Consider the following 22,917-nt stretch of genomic DNA (forward strand, 5'->3'; position numbering starts at 1 on the left):
ATCACGCACGCGTGAACGCACATTCCAGCCAATGTGGGTTTCTTGGTAATCGTATTTAACTCCCCTCCTTTCGTTTCAGTCTTGTCAAGTCTCGATCGAAGCACAACGATGACAACCCTCTCTGCTTACCTTTGTCCCCATTCAGGGAAAGAAGATTACAATTTAAATTGGCGCTGCCAAGGGGTGGTATTAATGTGGTATAAAGTTACTACTTCCAAGCCACAGTGACAGCATTAGATTTTAGTTTGAGAGTTTTAGTTAGCGGCCCTGATGGCCCAACATTTTGTCCTGTTAAAACTCAGTGAACTGATCATTCTACTTCTGTGTCTCCCCCTCTGCACTGAACCTCTGTCAATCTGCAGATGGAGAAAAGCTGAGTTACAGTTTGACGGCCTTGCATCAGAACTGGCCAGTTTATGCTAGACTTTGGTGAAAAGGTGAGAGATGGGGTGAGATAGAGAATGAAAATGGCAAGGAACTGGAAGCTCAGGGTCACAAATGTTGAATGAATGGAAGTGTGCTGCAAAACAATTACCCATGAGGAAACCATATCACGAGCACTGAATACAATACGCTAACTGAGAAGAGGTGCAACTAAATCGCTGCTTTACCTGGAAGGTGTGCTTGGGTACCTGGATGGCTGGAAAGCTCGAGCTGAAAGTTCAGGGGTCATACTTCCTGCAGCTGTATGTGGTGGTTCATGAAATGTGCTTTGGAGCAGAGGAGGGGTGACCTGATTTCCTCTGGAATAGAGAAGCAGGAGGTGTGAGCTGACAAAATCATGGGTGGAGGGGGGATAGATAGATTGCAATTAGCAACCCAGTGGAAAATTTGTCAAGATGTTCTTACTTGGAAGAAGAACCTAAAACGAGAGGGTGTCAATCGAAGATGAGAAATGGGAGGTTTAGACAAAACCTGAGGATTTTTTTTTTCACAAAGAGAGTGGTTAAAATCTTGAATGTGCTGCCTGATAAGGTGGTGGCGGTAGGTACTCCCGCAAAATGAGAAGCATCATGACAAGCACTTGAATCACAGCATTATGGAAGGCAATTTACCAAGTGTGGGCAAGTGTGACAAGTCTGCATTAGTACAATGGGCAGCATGAACATGGTGGGCTGAAGGCTTGATTCTGTCCTGAATGAGAATTGGTGGAGGTGGAAGACTGGGGAAATGGTCCCTTCAGAATGCCAAAAGGGGAAGGGAGCATTATTTGCTCTTATTATGTTCTGAGGTGTTTGAAATTGCCGAGGATTGTTTGTTGAATGACGTGCAATGGAAGGAGAGGGCAAGGGGAGTCTTTTCCTTGCTGCTGGTAGAAGACCAAAATAACACGACAGAGAAATGGTGGTGGATTCTGAAAGGTGGAGGAGAAAAGTTAATTTAAAGTAAATTTTATAATTAAAGTGCATTTATTCACCTAATACAGCCCTGAAATTCATTTTCCTGCAGGCGTACTCAGCAAATCTATAGAATAGTAACTATAGCAGGATCAACGAAAGATCAACTAGAGTGCAGAAGACAACAAACTGTGCAAATGCAAATATAAATACATAAGAATAAATAACAAGATAAAGAATCCTTAAAGTGAGATCATTAGTTGTGGGAACATCTCAGTGGATGGTCAAGTGTGTGTAGATACCCCATTTGTTCAATAGTCTAATGGTTGGGGGCAGTAACTGTTCTTAAACCCGGTGGTGTGAATCTGAGGCACTTGTACCTTCTATATGATGGCAGCAGTAAGAAAAGAGCATGCCCTGGGTGGTGGGGATCTCTGATGATGGATACTGCTTTCCTACGTGCTCAATGGTTGGAAGGATTTTCCCTATGATGTACTGAGCTGAATCCACTATCTTTTGTAGGATTTTCCATTCAAAGGCTTTGGAGTTTCCACAACAGACCATGATGCAGCTAGTCAATACATTATCCTCTCTACATCTATCAAAGTTTGTCAAAGTTTTCAATGTCATGCCAAATCTCCACAGACTCCAAAGGAAGTAAAGGCACTACTGTGCTTTCTTCACTTGCATGCTGGGTTCATGACAGATCCTCTGAAATAGTATCACTGAGGAATTTAAATTTGCTGACCCTCTCCACCTCTGATCCTCCGCTGATTACTGGCTCATGGACCTCTGGTTTCCCTCTCCTGAAGTCTACAATCAGTTCCTTGGTCTCACTGATATTGAGTGAGAGGTTGTTGTTATTACACCGCTCAGCCAAATTTTCAGTCTCCCTCCTATATGCTGATTCATCACCACCTTTGATTTGTCCCACGACAGTGGGCCATCAGCAAACTTGAATATGGCATTGGAGCTGTGCTTAGCCACACCGTCATAGGTGTAAAGCAAGCAGAGCAGGGGCCAAGCACACATCCCTGTGGTGTACCTGTGCCGATGGAGATCATGGAGGAGATGTTGTTGCCAATCTGAACTGACTGGGGTCTACAAGTAAGGAAATCGAGGATCCAATTGTACAAGGAGGTGTTGTGGCCACGGACTTCGAGTTTATTGGTTAGTTTTGAGAGGATGCTGGTATTAAATGCTGAGCTGTAGTCAAGAAAGAACATCCTGATGCATGCATCTTTGGTGTCCAGATACTCCAGGAGTGAGTGAAGAGCCAATGGGATGGCATCTGCTATGGACCTGTTGCTCCGGTAGGTAAATTGGAATGGATGCAAGTCACCTCTCAGGCAGAAGCCGATACGTTTTATTGCCAGCCTCTCAGAACACTTCATCACTGTGGACGCAAGTGCAACTGGGTGATAGTCACTGAGGCAGGGCACCACACACTTCCTGAAGCCTGCTTGAAGCAGGTGGCACCACACCCTGCCAAAGCAAGAGGTTAATAATATCAGTGAACGCACCAGCCCGTTGACCAGCAGAGGACTTTAGTACCCCATCCGGTCTGGATGCTTTCCTTGGATCCACCCTCCGGAAGGCTGACCGCATGTCGGCTTCAAATACCGAGAACAAAGGATCACTGGGAAATATGAGGGATTTACGATGGTTCCTTCACGTCCTGATGGTCAAAGCGAGCATAGAAGGCATTGCGCTCATCTGGAAGTGAAGCTCTGCTGTCTGCTATGTCGCTTGATTTGACTTTGTAGTACAGTAAATATGAGATAAATATACACCAAAACCAAGGTTACCACATCCGTAGAAGATATAGATAGCCTTGTCAATACAGTTTGTGGCTGTCAGACTTCCTGTGTTTGTTCCATCCACTCTCTACTGTTTAGCTCAAGGGTTTCGGCTGGGTTAGTGAATCAATGTCAATGTAATAATGAGCATGGGCATGTTAGATAAAAATCACCTTATAAGCTTCAGCTTCCAGCTATAGATGTCTTAGAAGATTGTGGGATTATTGAAATCTGGTGGTCATAGAGATTCTACTTGATAGGACATGAAGTTATTAATAGCTGGTAAAGAAAGAAGTATTATTGGGATTGGTGTGTGATTATTGAATTCTATGTTCAGAGATATCTAGGTGTTTGGTAGGAGGTGCACAGAATATTAGCAATCAGCTATAGCAAATAAGCAGCAGGGGTGATGAATTGAATTGATTTGACTTTATTACTTACATCGTTCATATACATGAGCAGTAAAAATCTTCACGTTACGTCTCCGTCTAAATGTGCAACGTGCAATTTATAATAAATATCATGTATAATATAACATAGAAATACAGTTGCACCGATATGAATTAAGCAGTCTGATGACCTGGTGGAAGAAGCTGTCCCGGAGCCTGTTGGTCCTGGCTTTTATGCTGTGGTACTGTTTCCTGTATGGTAGCAGCTGGCAGTTTGTGGTTGGGGTAACTCGGGTCCCCAGTGATCCTTCGGGCCCTTTTACACACCTGTTTTTATAAATGTCCTGAATCATGGGAAGTTCACAACTTCAGATGCGCTGGGCTGTCCGCATCACTCTCTGCAGAGTCCTGCAATTGAGGGAAGTACAGTTCCCATACCAGGCAGTGATGCAGCCAGTCAGGGTGCTCTCAACTGTGTCCCCGTAGAAAGTCCTTAGCATTTGGGGGCCCATACCAAACTTCTTCAACCGTCTGAGGTGAAAGAGGCGCTGTTGTGCCTTTTTCACCACACAGCTGGTGTGTACAGACCACGTGAGATCCTTGGTGATGTGTATGCCGAGGAACTTAAAGCTGTTTGCCCTCTCAGCTCCATATCCATTGTTGTCTAATGGGATTGGTCTGTCTCCATTCCTCCTGTAGTCCACAACCAGCTCCTTTGTTTTTGCGACACTGAGGGAGAGGTTGTTTTCTTTCTTTCTTTTTTAAATCTTTTTATTGAATAAGTATACAAAAAGGTAAGCCATATAGGCACTAATACACTGTTAGAATATAATAAAATTACAGAAGATATTAATACAAAAAAAATACTACAAACAATGTAATTTAAATATAATGTACCAAGGTAACATAATAGTATACTAATTTTTATATATATATATCAATAGAGAAAGGAAAAAAAACCCCCAAAAAACCCACCGTGCAACTAACTAAAAGCAAAGCAAAACAATGGGCTAACTTGAAACCAAACAGAGTTAAAAAACTTAAAATCACGTCCTCAATCCCGACCTCCATTAAAAACAGTAAAAAAAACAAGAAGGGTATATATTACATTAAATGAAAATATTGAATAAAAGATCTCCAGGTCTGTTCAAATTTAAATGAGGAGTCATAAAGATTGCTTCTAATTTTCTCCAAATTCAAGCATAATATCGTCTGAGAAAACCAAAAAAAGGTAGATGGAGCATTGAGCTCTTTCCAATGTTGTAAGATACATCTTTTTGCCATTAAAGTAAGAAATGCAATCATTCTACGGGCTGAAGGGGAAAGATTACTGGAAATTTTAGGTAGTCCAAAGATAGCAGTAATAGGGTGAGGAGAGATATCTATATTCAATACCTTGGAGATAATATTAAAAATGTCTCTCCAAAAAGTTTCCAGAGTAGGGCAAGACCAAAACATATGAGTTAAAGAGGCTATCTGCCCCGGACATCTATCACAAATAGGATTAATATGAGAATAAAAGCGCACTAATTTATCTTTGGACATATGTGCTCCATGAACAACTTTAAATTGAATTAGGGAATGTTTAGCACAGATAGAGGAAGTATTGACTAATTGTAAAATCTGCCCCCAGTCATCCACAGAAATGATAAACCCCAATTCCTGTTCCCAATCTACCCTAATCTTATCAAATGGAGCTTTCCTAAGTTTCATAATAATATTATAAATCATAGCCGATGCACCTTGAGAGGTTGATTTCTTGACACCACCGTGTCAGGGTGATAACTTCGGTCTCTGTAGGCTGCCTCATTATTATTTAAGATTAGGTCAATCAGTGTAGTGTCGTCAGCAAATTTAGTTAGCAGATTGGAGTTGTGGGTGGTGACACAGTCATGGGTATACAGGGAGTTAAGGAGGGGACTCATTAAGCAGCCCTGAGGGGCTCCTGTGTTGTGAGTCTGAGGGGTGGAGGTGAGGGAGCCGACTCTTACCGCCTGCAGGCAATCTGACAGGAAGTCCAGGATCCAGCTACACAAGGCAGGGTGAAACCCAAGGTCTCTGAGCTTCTTGTCGAGCCTGGAGGGAATTATGGTGTTGAATGTTGTAGTCCAAGAACAGCATTCTCACATAAGCATCCCTCTCCTCCAGGTGAATTTAATGCAAGGGAGATGGAGTATGGCAGTCTTGCTTCAACTCTACAGAATTTATGTATCCCCAACCCTGGAGAGTCGCATGCAGTTTCAGTAACGTTCTTCCATGAAAGTCATGATGGCTTGGAGGCAGTGCTGATTTAGTTCTGATTTATTTTAGGTATGAAGGGGTTTCTCCAAGAGGACAACAACCTTATCATGGTTTGGAGGCTTGCATGCCTCAATGAACCCAGAGAGCCTGTGCTGGCTGAAGTCGGGGTCTTGTGCTTTGGCTCTTGGGAGACTCACCATGTCAAACAGGTCAAGGGGTAGAGGCCAGACTAAGAGTGGTCCACCTGACCTCCAGGTTTGGGGGTTCAGTTCAGGGCCAGTAAAGCAAAACTATCACGCAAACAGCGATAAAGAATCCTTCTACATCTGAGTGCAACGGTTCTCCTGAGTCTCTGCCTGGGGCTTGCATGACTGACAGTGTTGAAAACCAAGAGGAAGCTACTGATATGATGAAGGAAGTCCTGAACACCACCAGAGATGAAGGACCTTCATTGTTGCCCTCAATGTATAATAGGCAGTAAGTATGAAGGAATTGTCCCCTGAGCACTGGAAAAGTATATTGCCCTTATGATTTCCAGATGAATGATGACGATCATATTGAATTATGTAACATTCTGAGGGGTATGATAAAGTAGCTGTTCCACTCACTCCTGGGGAAATTCACTTGCACTTTACTTAAATGAATGGCAACTTCTCTGTAACAGTAACATTATATTCTGTATTCTGCATTTTTTAAGTACCTTGATGTATTTATGTATAGAGTGATCTGTCTGGATGGTGTGCAGACATACGGTTTTTATGGTACTTCAGTACACATGGTAATCATAAACCAATTACCAGAACTATGATTAATGATCTCAGAATAAAGGCCTTACCATTTATGGTTGTGATGAGGAGGAATTTCTTATCGCAGAGAATTATAATTCTTTGGCATTCTTTATCTCTAAAAGCCATGAAGGGAAAACCACAAAAAAATTGTTGAGTAGAGAGTTATGTTTTGTTATCCCAGAACATAAAACTAATTGCAAGAGAAACAAGAAAGTCCAGAATACGAGTCAGCTTCATTTTTACTTTACGTGAACTGGTGGCATCCGCTAGTCTCGTGAGACCATGGATTTGTGCCTTGGAAGGTTTCCAGGGAGCAGGCCTGGGCAGGGTTGTATAGAAAACCGGCAGTTGCCCATGCTGCAAGTCTCCCCTCTCCACGCCACCGATGTTGTCCAAGGGAAGGGCACTAGGGCTGATACAGCTTGGCACCGCTGTCGTCGTATGGGTTGCCAGAACGAGGTTGAAGGCAATATCGGACTACCTTAGGGACTCCAGCTCCAGATTTGTCCTCAGGGTTTTCTCTCGAAGCCTTTCCCATGAGTGAGTATGGCCGCAAGGCAGTGGAGGTTTGAAATCAGAGTTTTTCCTCTCTTAGAAGGACTGCCTTCCCGGGCTGACGAGCTCCATCTACCCGAAGCACTGGTTTAAGTGAGGTAATCGGATATTATGTGGTGGTGTGATGCCATGTGCCATTCACTTTGACATATAACCAGTAACAAACTATTTAAATGGACAAGGATGCTTACTCAAACAATTTATTTATGATATTACTCAGAGATTACTGAAGTATTAAATACACTGTGCTCCTCTGCTTAGCTACAAACTTCAGCTCAATGTAGAATGCAGTTCAATTCAAATACTGTATGCATTGCTCTCTAGTCAGCAATTTAATCACGGTGGGGGATTTCTTACTCTTGTGGAATAATGTCTTTTCTGACAGGGAGGCCACTCAGTTTGGCAGGAAAGACTTGTGGCTGTGATGGTTGTAGGGGCTGACACTGGGACTGCCGGAAGTGGTTCTGACAGCTCCTAAGACCTTTCTTCTGGATGTATGGGTTGCCTGAACAGTGTACAGCAAGCTTCACTGAATGACATGTATAATACTGTGTGAGTACAGTGTCTGACGTCACCATTCCCTCTATCTTTTTGAAAGCCACCTCACACTGCTTTGTCCATTGCCATTTCTTTCCAGTCTGTAGTGATGAGTCCAGTGGGTGAAGCACAGTAGTCAGGTTTGGCAGGAGCCTCATATAGTAATTGACAAATCTTAAAAAGGACTGTAAATGTGACACACCATTTGGCCTTGGGGCATCCAACACAGCTTGAATTTTCTCAGTTCACTTGTGTAATCATTGTGCATTGGTTATGTGACCACAATAAGAGATACTTGGTTTAAAGAATTTACACTTGTTGTGTTGAGCTCTGAGCCCATAATCTTCTAATCTTTTTAACATTGTCTTGAGATTTTGGAGATGTTCCTTGGTATCTTTAATGGACTCCCCTTCCTTTTGATTCCACTTATGAAACCTGAAGCATTCTGCAATCAATAATGGCTTTGGTTCTAAATGTTCCTGTTCTACTTTCACAATACAACAAAGCTCATTTCAGCTTGTTGGCTTAGAGCAGTTAAACTTCTGAGCAAACTGTATACCTTTAAATCCAATGCATTCATCAAAATTTGTACTCACTTTTCATTGGCTGTTTCATTTGCTTCAAAACACAGTTCAATTCACTCAGTATACATATTCCAGTTATCTGTTGTACAGTCGAACATGTCTATCTTTCCAATGAAACCACTTAATTTATGATTAGTATCACTGGTATTCACTGTTTGTGAACTCATGCATTTGTCCATTCTCTGCCTTTTTAAAATACTTGACCATTTCTCTCTTTCCCATCCAAAAGGAATTGTGTTGCGCTGCTTTGAGTTAACTTAAATGACCCACTGCACTGTAGGTAGTAGTCGTCTCAGGTTCATTTTAAAAATACCTCATTGCCACTGTTATGTTTTGTAACTCCAAACATGAAAATAATTGGAAGAAAACTGAGGGAGTCCAGAATGTGAGTCTAACTTTGTTTTTATTTTAAGCATAAATAACTTGATGGCATGATGACGTATGCCATTCACATACTTTTACATATAACACATAATGAATTATTTAAATGACCAAAATGCTTAATCAAACAATATATTTACAATGTTACTTAAATATTATTGGAAATATTAAGTACACTATACAGAGATACATGGATCTGTTCAGATTTTAGGGGAGTGTAAGTTGAGGCAAGGATTGGGACAGTCTCGATCTCATTGAATGATGAGTTCATCTTGCAGAGTCCTACATCCAACAACTTCTGCTATATTTTTCTTTCTATGCCAGAATGCGAAGGCAATGATGCAGAGCATCATTGTGGAGTGTGGAGTGTGAACAGGTGTGGGCCTCATTTCGAAGAAAGAATATGCTGGCGTTGGAGAGAGTCCAGACAAGGCTCACGAGCATGATCCTAGTAATGAAATAGTTAACGTATGGAGAGTGTTTGCTAGTTCTGGGCCTGTATTCACTGGAGTGCTAAAGAATGGGGGAGGGTGGGGCATCTCACTGAAACCTACTGAACATTGAAAAGCGTAGACAGAGTGGACATGGAGAGAATGTTTCCAATAGCAGGGTTGTCTAGGACCAAAGGACATAGCCTCAGAATACAAGAACATCGCTTTTTATTTTATTTATTTATTGAACTACAAGGCAGTATAAGCCCTCCCGCCCCTTCAAGTCACACCGCCCAGCGTTCCCCGATTTAATCCGAGCCTAATCATTGGCCAGTTTAAATGACCAATTAACCTATCAACTGGTACATTTTAGGATTGTGGAAGGAAACTGGAGCACCCGGAGGAAACCCGTGCGGTTACGGGGGGAATGTACAAACTCCTTACAGGCAGTGGCCGGAATTGAACCAGGGTCGCCTGTACTGTAAATCACTTTGTGCTAACCACTATGCTACCCTTTTTAGATCAGAAATGAGGAGGAATTTATTTCAAAGATTTTAAAGATAAAGCTTTATCTGTCACATGTACATCAAAACGTCAATACCTGCAGTGAAGTGTGTCTTGCATCAATGACCCACACTGTCCCAGGATATGCTGGGGGCAGCCTGCAAATGTTGCCATGCATTCTGCACCAACATAGCATGCCCACAACTTACTAATCCAAAGCCTAACCCCTACACCTTTGGAATGTGGGAGGAAACCCACTTGGCATGAGGAGAGTGTGCAAACTCCTTACAGACAATGCCAGAAATTGAACACTGACCGGTGATGGCTGGGGCCGTGAAGGTTTGCACCAACTGGCACTCCCTTACTGTCTCGTCCATTCAGAGGGTGGTGAATCTGTGGAATTCATTGCCGCAGATGGCTGTGGAGACGATGTCCTTGGATATATTTAAAGTGGAGATTGACAGGTTCCTGGTTAGTAAGGACGCCAAAGATTGCGGGGAAAAGGCAAAAGAATGGTGTTGAGAGGGATGGTAATTCAGCCGCGATGGAATTGTGGAGCACTCAATTGACTGAATGGACCAACTCTGCTCCGATGTCGTTTGGAGGTGAGCAGCCCTTCCTCCTTAGGGTGGGCAATAAACTTGAAAAATACAGGCAGTGACGGTCAGTTATACTATAGAATCCTTCTGTCAGTACTCTTTCATGATTGAAGCAATGATCAGAAATAATGTTGTTAAATAAATTAGATATAATTTCTCAGTTCCCCCAGGAGTTAGTACTATCAGCAATGAAAGTTTAATTCTTAAATTGGACTGATTTTGGACTGAGATGCGACTGGTCTCAGACCCTGCTGCTTCTCGTAATTTAAAACGGGAACTCTTGTATCTCAAGCCAATAAACAACCGTGTTCTGATTTCCGCTAATAAACAGAAGCACCAAGCTGCTAGTGTGAAAAGCCCCGGCCAAAAAGCACCATCCTTTTTCACTAACTGCCCACATATTTCCCCATTGCAAGGGTAAGTAATCCAGGAAAGGCATGAAACACAAAGGTACATGAAATATTGCCTACACACTGGAAAATATGCCCGGCTCTGGCAACGGCACAGAATTCAGTTCTGACGCAGGATGAATTTTCCCAGGTCACAAGTTGCAGCTTAAGTCAAACATTTTGTGTTCCAGACAGGGAAGAGAAGTCATGAATATGGTTCTTTGTTTTCAGCAGTGCCGAGGGTTCGGGGGTGGGGGGGGGGGGCCTTCGGCGTTGGATTTGTGCCTAAACCTACATGCCATTGACTAGCATACACATTGGCAGTGTGTAAATTGTTTGATTTTACACTGATGCTTCTGTTCTGCAGTAGAACAAACAGACAGTGGGATTATTCAGCTCCGAGGTGATGCTACAGATAGGGTTTCACGATGGGGAGAGCTTCTGCATCGGGTTCCAGATGTTGGCGGAAATTGTTCTCTTATTCCGTATCCGTCTCCAGTTAGAACAACCTGGTGGGCTCAGGGTGCTCACAGATAAACAGACCAAGCTTTCAACAGCTGGAATGTGTGTAGATCTCTTGGGATGTTCTAATATGTGTGACTGCACATTTCAGACATCCCTTATTATAAGCTCTTTAAAAGCTTTAAATGATGGTCTTTTATGGGGACCTAACCCTTACAAAAGACACTTTATAGCTTTGCATATGTTGTGCATCATAATGTTATCCTTTGTCAGAAAAATCGATCACACTTTTCATCAAGTCATTAGTAAATATACAGCAAACCGTAGAGGTAGCATAGAGTCATTGAGTCAGAGTACTGAGGTACAGGTACATATAGGCCCTTCAGCCCATCTAATCCAGGCTGACCCAATCTTCTGCCTAGTCCTTTCAAACCACTCTCATTTAAATGCTTATCTAAACTTCCCTTATATTTTATAATGGAACCCATGTCTACCACTTCCGCTGGCAGCTCGTTCCACAGTTGCACGACTCTCTGAATGAAGAAGTTTCTTTTAAATTCCCCTTGAACATTTCTGCTTTCACTCTAAGCCTGTCACCTCTAGTTCTGGTCTCACCCATGAAGAAGTGAAAATGCCTGCAAAGATCCAGGGTAATGCACTGCTATTACTTGTCCATGAGAAGAGAAAGGTGCGAAACAGACACTTACACTCTGCTGTTAGGGAGGAGTTAGTTCAGAATACAGATCGAGGGATGATAAAGGTGCTACACTACATTTCCAAGTCAATTTGAAGTATGACATAGATCGATACATGCAGGAGGTGGCATTCCCAAATGCTCGATGCCCGTGTCCTTGATGGTAGAGGTTCTCGAAATTGGAAATGCTACCAGAATAGAGTTGCATTTCATCTTGTTGATGGTTTGCATGTTTTACGTTACATACATGTTGGAGGGAACAAATGTTTAGACAGGCGGATTGGTATCAATCAAGAGGATAAGTCACTTTAGATTTGCACAGCCCAGGACTATGATGGACTATTCTTGCTCAAAAATGAGAGTCAATAGCTGCTTTGCCCTGGAAGACATTGGACTTCTTAGGCATTGTTGAAGCTATACTCATGATTGTCATACACCGTGTTACATTACAGTCCCATCTTGGGCATTGTAGAAAAGGATCTGAGGAATTTTAAGTGAATCACTCATACCAAGGCAGCTAGCCTGTCATAATTTTTTAGCGAGGTTGGCTGGTTTAGTTAGCTTTTTGTACTTCTTAATATTTTTGATGACGATATGATAATCATGACATCATTGATTACAAAATGAGGTGGCCAGATCTTCCCTGAGATGGTCATTATTAGGCACAATATTTATTTACCAACCCAAGCCTGGACTGTGCCTAGTTTAGCAAAAGATAGCCACAAATAGTTTTGTTACTTGAGGGATGTACAAATGTGAATCAACAGTCCGTAGTTATCAGGGAACATCATTGTCTCTGAACTTAAGGTGGAGGACAGATCAGCGTGAAAGATTCTCCAAAGAGAAACTCTTTCCCTCGTTAGAAATATGAAAAGGAAGTTACTTACAGGTTTAATTTCTTTCAGCCTCTTTTAAGAATATTGACTGTGAACCACAGTGCCATTGTGCAACTTGTAGGGGTTACTAGAGAGAAGTGTCATATCTTATTTCATATTTCTCAAGACATTCAGCCACTTTGTTATGCCACCATTCAATCCCATCAGTCCCCAACCCCCTAAGTATGTCATGGCAACCTATTCTCTCACATGTCCATCTTTACCCAGATTCCCCAGCCACCTGTCTACATCAACGGCAAATTGCAGTAACCAATTAATATGCCAACTAGCTTTGGGATATAGAAGAAAAGTGGAGGACCAAGAGAAATTCCACAGCGTCGCAGAGAGACTGTAAAATCCAAACAACACCAGAAGTTTGGATTGAACCAGGGAGTTGGAACTGTGAGGCAGCGTCTCTAAAGTGGTCACTCTGCTGCCAAAAATTTACAGTGAAAACATTTCCATAAGAGCAAAAGCAACCCCACCCCACCCCTCTCCACCGACCTCTTGCCAATTGTACTATCCATGTCATGCACAGATTTATGTGAAATAACCCAACAGATCCGTTTCAGATGAGTGCACGTGCACCTCCTGGTCTAAAAGTCTAACTTAATCACCGGATCATCACATTTTGCATTTTTTAACCTACTTATTGGAAATTAATAAAGAACAAAAAGTAAAAACAAGTGTATATTCATAACAATAATATATTTAATAGATAAAGACATTATAAAAACACTGTTGATTGCAAATCATATAATGGCAACTCTTTACAAAAGGATGTAAAGTTATTTTTCAAACACTTTATAAGTGTGATCAGGAGTGGTCCCTTGCACTTCCTGAAGCATGATAATGATTTATTCTGGAGTCCTCTGAAAGAGTCAGTCACTGACAGGTAGTGGGTTACGGATGGGAATATTAGGACATCTCAAGGAAACTGAGGAGAAATCTCCCACCTTACTCATTAGCTGAAGGGTCTAAGTTCTATACATTGTTGAGGAAATTGTTACCTTACTCCCACAGAAACAATCTGGATTAACCCCCCGTGTCTCCTGCCACTGAGAGGACCCAGCTGTTTGCTTCATTCACTGCTACAAATGTTCAACATTTGGTAGAGCACCTACTGGGCTAATGGTCAACGGGCTAATGACATTGGGATGAGTTTGTGTCCAATGAGCTCCATGATCTACTAGTCTGCAGTCACTTGGCTCTGGAGAATATTCTCGCTTTCAGCCCTCATCCCATAACAGCATCCAGCACTTTCTGGGGTAGAGCATGGGCAAGATGTTCCTCAGTCCCTAACACACTCCTCTATTAATCCAGCTCAATGGTACACTCTCAGAAGATGCTACCATAACCAAAGGATAAAAGCTTCTCGGCTTTTCTATCCCATTCATTCTTAAAACAAATCACCATGTCTTTGCAACACAGTGTCAAGCCTCTTCAAACCTGTCCACATTCATGAAAACGAATAGAATAAATTCAACAAAGAAGCAACACACCTAAAGTGATAGTACTTTGGTAGGACAAACTCTGATTTGCACCTCGTACAATATATTCTACACTAAATGGCTTCATTCACCACAGCCCACCATAGACGTTTCCAGCCTTTCTAAGGAGCAGGAGGCAGTTTTTACCCAGTTTTCTGAGAGTCAGATGGTGGAGGATTCAAGAAAAGTTGACAGAACGTGATTCAAGCATAATCTGTGTGACATTGGATATCTTGATTTAAATGACTTCATTCTCCCTTCGGAACCGCCAGTTAGCCATTTTGGTTTACTCTGGCAGATCAGGGCCTGCGGACATTTAGAAAGATTACGTTAGAGCAACGTAACAATGTACAATGGCAAACACTTGTCAATGCGGTTACCAGCTGTGAACTGGATAATTGTTACCATAATGTTCAATGAGAAACATATGAAAAAAATAATTCATACTCCAGCCAACAACAACAGTGTTCTGTTAAACGCAAATGAACGTTTGTAAGTTTGACATTTTTGTTGAAGAGTATTAAAGATTTTTTTTTTCCCTGTGATGCTTATGTTGGACATGCAAGGGATTGCAGATGCTGGGAGCTGGAGCAGCAACCTCTGCAGGTCAGTCAGCATCTGCTGAGGGAAAGTTCTCGTTCCACTTGTCATTCATCTCTCCCACAATGGTTCCCATTATCACCTTCCATACTTAACAGATTCCAGCAATTGTCTTCCATCTTCACTTCCCTTTCCATGACCTCTAATTTTATTTTCTCTTTGTCTCTATCAATTATCCACCTACCTGTCTCACAACTCCACTTCTTCCCTCGCCTTGTCTCTCCTACTCTACCTAGTTCAAATTGCCTGTCATCGTTCACCACTCCTCAGTCTACCAATCACTTTGGCCACCTGTCTCATCTCTACCCTCTCCTGTTCAAGCCGGCCATCTTCCCTCTCTCTCCATTCTCCATCCTGATGCAGGGTTTCAAGATGATGTGTTGACAATTCCTCTCCCCCCCACCCATGCTGGGGCCCTCTACCTGCCCAGTGGGGTTAGACTTGAGTTTGAATTGTTATTGGATTTGTCAGTGACAAGGTTCTTCCTGTCATTATCAGAGCCCAGATTCACACCCTGGATAATGACCAAAAATTAGCCCCTCTTTTGAGGACTGTGACTGCTGCTGAGGCCTCCGTCGGTCCGAGTTGACCATATTGAATCCTGGCCGTCTAGATAAGCCAGCCTGGGCAGTACAATATAGAGAGCAAACTGTTGCCCATGTAGCAAGCTCCCCCTCTCCACACATCTAATGAACCCAAGGGAACGGCAGAGGTCAACACAGTTTGGTACCAGCAGCATCGCAAGAGTTCCCAGCCAGCATTGAACTCAATGTAGGGCTGCCTTAGTGACCCCAGCTCCGGACTTTTCCCTCGGGGTTTACTCCCGAAGCCTTCCCCAAGAGTGGGTATAGTCGCAGGGCAGCAGAGGTTTGCGATCAGAGCTTTCCTTCTCGATGAGCTGCCAACCACAGCTGATGAGCCCCATCTGCCTGAAGTAACTGGTTTTAACGTGCCAGTAATCTGCCTTCGCCCCTTCTCCTGTCAGTAGAAACAGTTCTGCCAGGCTCAGTAACTAAGCCTCGTGTGAAGGCCGGGAGCTGGACGGTTGCCAGAGGCTATTTGAGGCATTTAAGCCATTGAGAGCATTTAATAGGTAGTGGGAGCTTGTCCCATTACCACCCCTGGCTGAACAGTTCACAAATAGCACAACATAAACCAGCCTTGAATTGTAACATTTCCTCCAAAGATGTGTTAAACTGTTTCATGGAGAATCTGCAAATACTGGAAGTCTTGAGAGCAACACGCTCAAAATGATGGAGTAACTCAACAGGTCAGGCAGCATCCAATGAGGGAAATAATTGATGTTTCTGGCTGAGTTCCATCACAGCACCATGCTTTACAGTACCAGTGTCCCAGGTTCATTTCCCACCACTATCTGGAAGGAGTTTGTACGTTCTCTCCGTGACCATGTGGGTTTCCTCCCACTGCCCAAAGATGTACCGGCTGGTAGATTAATTGGTCATTGTAAATTGCCCCAACATTAGGTTAGAGTTAAATTGAGAGTTGTGAGGTGGTGTGGCTCAAAGGGTCTATTGTACCTTGCAGCTCAATAAATAAATAAATTAATTAATAAAAACTGTGAAGGTATCAGCCTAAAACATTGCATGCTTAATTTCCTCCAAGGACACTGCCCGACCCACTGAGTTCCTCCAGCATTTTGTGTGTGTTGCCGTGTTAGAGATTTACTAGGTAGTTATTTTGCATGGCCATGCTATTGAACAAGACTTATACGAGATGAAACCTTTGCTTCCTCGGAGATTTAGATGTGTTGTGAGCCTGAGACAAGTTGCCGGAGGGGAGAAGGAAGGCCGTAGACCAGGATCTGTTAGAAGCGTGGCAGTAGGAGTGGGTGATGTGGTTATGTGTCCAGCAAGGAGACTGGTGAGTCATTAGGTTTCAGAGATTTCCAAAGCTGCTACGATATTTGGTCACGGATCAGGGTCAGAGTTGGGGAGCATGTCAGGGTTCGGGGCTGGGCACTGGGCAGGTCAAGGATGGGGAGCATGTCAGGGTTCGGGGCTGGGCGCTGGGCAGGTCAGGGTTGGGGAGCATGTCAGGGTTCGGGGCTGGGCGCTGGGCAGGTCAGGGAGAGAAAGGTCTCAACGTGTGCTGAAAGGCAGCTTCTGCGTAAGTGGTCTGAGACTGACACAAATATCTAGGATGTCTCCAAACATCCCAGAAATAGTCATGGTCATGAAAGTCGCACTCCTGTCTCCTCTGGGCATCACCAAGGGGATCTGTAATGGAAACACATGCTTTGTGTAATTGGGATCAAGTCTCTGACTTCAGAAACTCCAGAGAAAGTGGCACTATGGGTCCACTGACCAGGCAGCTGACTCCTTGACCCCATGCCAACTTCTCATTTAAAATGTCCTTGAAAAGGAACATCTAATAATCCATTGAATTAAATTGGCTGCAGTAACCAGTGGTTAGGGAAATTATTTATTGTCTCAGCCAAATAATTGTGCTTCCCTTAGTCCTGCTAGGCATGAACGTTTGATCCCATTGTGAAAGCATTGACATTAAAACCTTTGAATATTTCAGGGCACAACCAAACATTTTCATTTTTCTAAATACATGTTTACTTACGTGTATCCACCAGACATTTTCTTGATGATGACAACAATAATGGTCAGGACAACAATTACAGCTACGATCGCACCCACTATTATCCCAATCAAGGTGAGCATTTCTAGGAAGTCCTTCCCTGGGAAGAAGAGACAGAAAGTTAAGTCATTAGATGATTAAGTGATTGAAGTGTTGGCTTCCTCATCATTCCATCTGTAGTGAATGGAATGGACTCACATCTACAATCCCTACAACTGCTTTCCTTTGTGTCTGCCTCTGCTCATCCTTGCTCAAAGGTTCAAAGGTTAATTTTATTATCAAAGTATATAACTCTGAATTTCTTCTTCTTCTTCAGAGAGCTACAAAACCAAAAGAGAAAGGAAAAGAGCAAACACCAGGAAACCAGCAGATGCTGGAATTTCAAGCAACACACATAAAAGTTGCTGGTGAACGCAGCAGGCCAGGCAGCATCTCTAGGAAGAGGTACAGTCGACGTTTCAGGCCGAGACCCTTTGTCAGGACTAACTGAAGGAAGAGTTAGTAAGAGATTTGAAAGTGGGAGGGGGAGGGGGAGATCCAAAATGATAGGAGAAGACAGGAGGGGGAGGGATGGAGCCAAGAGCTGGACAGGTGATTGGGAAAAGGGATATGAGAGGATCATGGGACGGGAGGCCTAGGGAGAAAGAAAAGGGGGGAGGGAGGAAACCAGAGGATGGGCAAGGGGTATAGTGAGGGGGACAGAGGGAGAAAAAGGAGAGAGAGAGAAAGAATGTGTGTATATAAATAAATATATAAATAACGGATGGGGTACGAGGGGGAGGTGGGGCATTAGTGGAAGTTTGAGAAGCCAATGTTCATGCCATCAGGTTGGAGGCTACCCAGATGGAATATAAGGTGTTGTTCCTCCAACCTGAGTGTGGCTTCATCTTTACAGCAGAGGAGGCCGTGGATAGACATATCAGTAGGCCTCCTCTACTGTAATGTCTATCCATGGCTTCCTCTACTATAAAGATGAAAGCAAGATCTTCCAGTGGCCACACATTTTAATTCCACGTCCCATTCCCATTCTGACCTGTCTATCCACGGCCTCCTCTACTGTAAAGATGAAGCCACACTCAGGTTGGAGGAACAACACCTTATATTCCATCTGGGTAGCCTCCAACCTGATGGCATGAACAACGACTTCTCAAATTTCCACTAATGCCCCACCTCCCCCTCGTACCCCATCCGTTATTTATTTATATACACACATTCTTTCTCTCTCTCTCTTTTTTCTCCCTCTGTCCCTCTCGCTATACCCCTTGCCCATCCTCTGGTTTCCCCCCCCTCCCTCTTTTCTTTCTCCCTGGGCCTCCTGTCCCATGATCCTCTCATATCCCTTTTGCCAAACACCTGTCCAGCTCTTGGCTCCATCCCTCCCCCTCCTGTCTTCTCCTATCATTTTGGATCTCCCCCTCCCCCTCCAACTTTCAAATCTCTTACTAGCTCTTCCTTCAGTTAGTCCTGACGAAGGGTCTTGGCCCGAAACATCGACTGTACCTCTTCCTAGAGATGCTGCCTGGCCTGCTGCGTTCACCAGCAACTTTGATGTGTGTTGAAGGAAAAGGGCAACAGCTCAGTCATCGACCCCCAAATCCCTCTTCCCTGCACAAAAACAAACAAAACCAGAACAGGCACATCAACCCCCAAATCCTCCTTCCCCGCACATGAAACAAAACCGAGAAAGATTGGGCGACAAACACAGAGTATAAAAAACTATAAGAATGAAAAAGAAGTCTGTAGTCCAAGTCGATATCCAAAATGCAGAAAACTTGGGTACTATTCTCCGGGTCCAGCAGCAGGCCTATCCCTCTCCATAACAGAGCGATCTCACCAGCGATCAAAACGCTGCCAGAGTTTCAGAGGGAGGCACCCCTGGTGCTTCTCTCAGGGACATACTTCAGCAAAATATTATTTAGCTATTCATGTTTATTTATTTTATTTTTTTATTTAGAAATACAGTGCGGAATAGGCTCTTCCAGCCCTTCAAGCCACACCACCCAGCCACCCCCGATTTAACCCTACCCTAATCACGGGCCAATTGACAATAACTATTTACAGTAATCTGCTAACCAGTTTTGGACTGTGGGAGGAAACCAGAGCATCTGGAGGAAACCCACGCATTCCACAGGGAGGACGTATAAGATCCTTACAGGGGACGTGGGGATTGAACACCGAATTCCATTGCCCTGAGCGGTAATAGTATCATGCTAGCCACTACGTTGCCATGACGTCTTCTATCCTATGGCGGATGGCCCCTCCAGTGCAAGCTACTGCAGTAGAAAACACATCAGAGGAATATAGAGGTGTTGAAGGAGCAGGGATAGGAGGATTGCCATGGAGAGAGGCCAGAGGATGTAGGATATTGGAATAGAAGGGTAAGGTCTGGCCATTGTTGGAGACTAAGAGGATGAGTATTTGGGCAGACAGAAGATTTCAGTAAACAGTGGGACGTCGAGGCAGCAATTGCTAGATTAGGGCCTGTTGTAGTGGTGGAAGCAATGGGTGGGTGGGAGAGTGTGCTTAGGATGAAAAGTGGATGGGAATTGATCTGTTCCTGGGGGTGGGGGGGGGGGTGATGGACTCAGGTAATGGGTGAGTGAGGATTTTTGAGTGATTGGGTGATATGCGGTGTTGTTTGCTTGGGACGGGGTGAAGTGGGGAGCTAGAATGGAGCTGCTAAACCCTTAAAGGCGCTCTTGGCAACAGACTGAGTTTTCTTGAAACCCTTCTCGAAAACACACTTCTGCAGAGCAAGCCATGCCATGAACACCTCTTTGGGATGTGAGTGATAATGATGGAAACATCTTGAAATAACGTGCCTCAGTAAGCACTATGGTGTCACAACTTGGGGTCCAATGTAGAATTATGTCATTGCATGGAATCTGATGTGGAATGATGTCATTTCAAAGGGTCAATGTGGAATGATGTCATTACAGGGAGTCTGATGTGGAATAATGTCATTTCAAAGGGTCAATGTGGAATGATGTCGTTACATGGAGTCTGATGTGGAATGATGTCATTTCAAAGGGTCAATGTGGAATAATGTCATTACATGGAGTCTGATGTGGAATGATGTCATTTCAAAGGGTCAATGTGGAATGATGTCATTACATGGAGTCTGACGTGGAAGTCACTTATTTGCACATACTGTATTTGATTCCCAATAGGAATTGTCCAGTCAAGTTTCCAGAGTGGTACAATTCTACTGAGAATTCTATAAAAACCAGATTAATGCACAGTGCTGAGAATGACATAGCTGAATTTCCAGGTGATTTTCTTGTGGAAAAGAATATCATCCTTTTAGCACATCAACATGTTATATTGCATTAGGTACTTCATTGAATAAAATACCTTCAGAGTCCTTGGCTTCAAGACCTTCCTCTTCAGTTGAGTTTGACTCCGTTGAGGACGTGGCATTAGGTTCTCTGCTGTCTTCTTCAGATTCAGTCCTTTTACTTCCTGGTACTGGAGTCACAGGCAGCCCAGACATTGTGGAATCATTTTTATCTTCACTTCCACCAACTGTAACCAGCTCATCTTCATCTGACACTTTATCTGTATCAGGAAATGAAATATCATTGTCATTATTGTCCTTCTTCCTCTACTATTGTGCAACAAAATTAATAAATGCCTAACCCATATAATCTTCTTCAAGTGGGCATGCAAAAACTGTCCTGACAAGTTCTCTAACATACAATTTACTTCTCTTCCACCCCAATGGACAGAAGGGAAATACACCATCCATGTGCTTGATCGCTCACTGTAGCTATCGGGCAACTCATTTGGTTAGTTAACCTCTTTTGTGGTGCAACTAATCCTCCTCTCAACAGGAGAGTCAGTTATTGACCTTTAGCAACAGTGCAGGTGAAAAGTTCACTATCAAAACTACTTACTATTTGGATGTTGGACCATGCTCAGGACCTGAGCCAAATTGTTTGATAGGTTTATACCAATGAATACCATTATGTTTTATAAAAGCCTGCTAATCCTCCCTGAACCTTACTTTCTTAAACGCTGATCATTTGCTCAGCAAATTTTTCCCCTGGTTGTTCGAGGCTGTGCCTTCCATCATTCATTTTTCACGTGTGAGGTGAGAGCAAAAAGAAGAAAGAAATGATCCCAACAAGGATAGGGGCAAGAGTTGAGTCGTACTTAAATATCACAGTGGCGCAGAGCCCGAGGAACCAAGTTCAATTCTGACCCCTGGTGACATCAGAGTGGAGTTTGTTCATTCTCCCTATCACCATGTGGGGCTGCCTCAGTACTCTAGTGTCCACCCACATCCTGGGACTGGGCATTTGGCAATTCTAAATCACCTCCGGTATTACTGGTGGTACAATCAGATGGTGAAAATTGAAATGTGTGAACAAAAACAGTGTCAGAAAATAATTTGAGGGAATGGGGTTAATGAGTTTGCTCTAAGGCCTGGAATAGACTCACTTTGTAAGATAATGCTATATATGAGAGGCACAGGATACAATTTTTGATCAGTTTTGTTTCAAACAGATTATTTTATTGCTGTTTGTGCGAAGTGGCTGTGGATATCTTGGTCTCCAAGTTTCCTACGGAAATCTGAAAGTGATTTCAAGGAATTCACTTCAAGGAATATTTCACTGGCTGCATCGTGTTTCTTACATTCTGAGGTAGCAAAACACATCATATAAATGTCTGCATTTTTCTTTTCAGTATGGTGCATCAATTTTGTCAGATTGTCATCTCAACCAGACAAATGGTGATGACCTAGAGTGTCTCTGAATTCTACTTCAGAATGTTGCTACATTTTTGTGGTAACCTGTGAATGGATGGCCATCCAAGGCAATTACAGGAAATACCATTCATTCTAGAATACTTGCAAGGGAATACAAACTGGCAACTCAACTGAATTATTGTCTGAGGCAGCGGATCTAAACTGAGCAGAGACATAAGTCAATGAAGCAAAACCACAGAGTAAGGAAGAGAATTATATCTTAAATCCAGCTAAGATCGAGTGTTACTGCATGTGGTTTTGTAAGGGAAGAAATCTGGAATAAAGATGGGTATATGAAGTTGGGGAATCAGTCAGCTATGATCTGATTGAATGGTGACATAAGACCATAAAACCATAAGACATAGGAGCAGAATTAGGCCATTCAACCTCCGGAGTCTGCTCTACCATTCCATTATGGCTGATTTATTATCCCTCTCTCAGCATCATTCTCCTGCCTTCGCCCTGTAACTTTGACACCCTTACTAAACAAGAACATATCGACCTCCGCTTTAAATATACCCAATGACTTGGCCTCAACAGCCATCTGTGGCAATGGATTCCACAGATTCAGCACCCTCTGGCGAAAGAAATCCCTTCTCATCTCTATTCCAAAGGGACGTCCTTGTATTCTGAGGCTGTGCCCCCAGGTCCTAGACTCACCCACTACAGGAAACATCCTCAACACATCCACTCTATCTAGGCTTTCCAATATTCAATAGGTTTCATGAGATCTCCCTCATTCTTCTAAACTCCAGTGAGTAGAGACCCCCAGAACTATCAAATGCTCTTCATGCATAACTCTTTCATTCCCAGGGCCAGAGTACCTTACTAAACCTTTTATGATTTGTAATTGCTAAAATATATCACTAGTGTTCAGTAATATTTAATCATTTAAGGTGCCTGAT

General features: G+C 43.1%; 1 protein-coding gene across 1 annotated transcript in view; it reads right to left on the reverse strand.

The window, feature by feature from the left end:
• Nucleotides 1–13,254: 13,254 nt before the first annotated feature.
• LOC134337778 (podoplanin-like) overlaps nucleotides 13,255–22,917 on the reverse strand; it is a 39,180-nt gene continuing 29,517 nt past the window's right edge. Inside the window, exons 2-4 of the mRNA XM_063033013.1 lie at nucleotides 20,617–20,820; nucleotides 17,245–17,362; nucleotides 13,255–14,361 (exon numbers count right to left, since the gene is read on the reverse strand). Of these exons, the coding sequence (XP_062889083.1) occupies nucleotides 14,355–14,361; nucleotides 17,245–17,362; nucleotides 20,617–20,820 (329 nt within the window). The 3' untranslated portion in view covers nucleotides 13,255–14,354. The remainder of the gene's footprint in view (nucleotides 14,362–17,244; nucleotides 17,363–20,616; nucleotides 20,821–22,917) is intronic.

Source organism: Mobula hypostoma, chromosome 25 (genome assembly GCF_963921235.1).
Source record: "Mobula hypostoma chromosome 25, sMobHyp1.1, whole genome shotgun sequence".
Lineage (NCBI taxonomy): Eukaryota > Metazoa > Chordata > Chondrichthyes > Myliobatiformes > Myliobatidae > Mobula > Mobula hypostoma.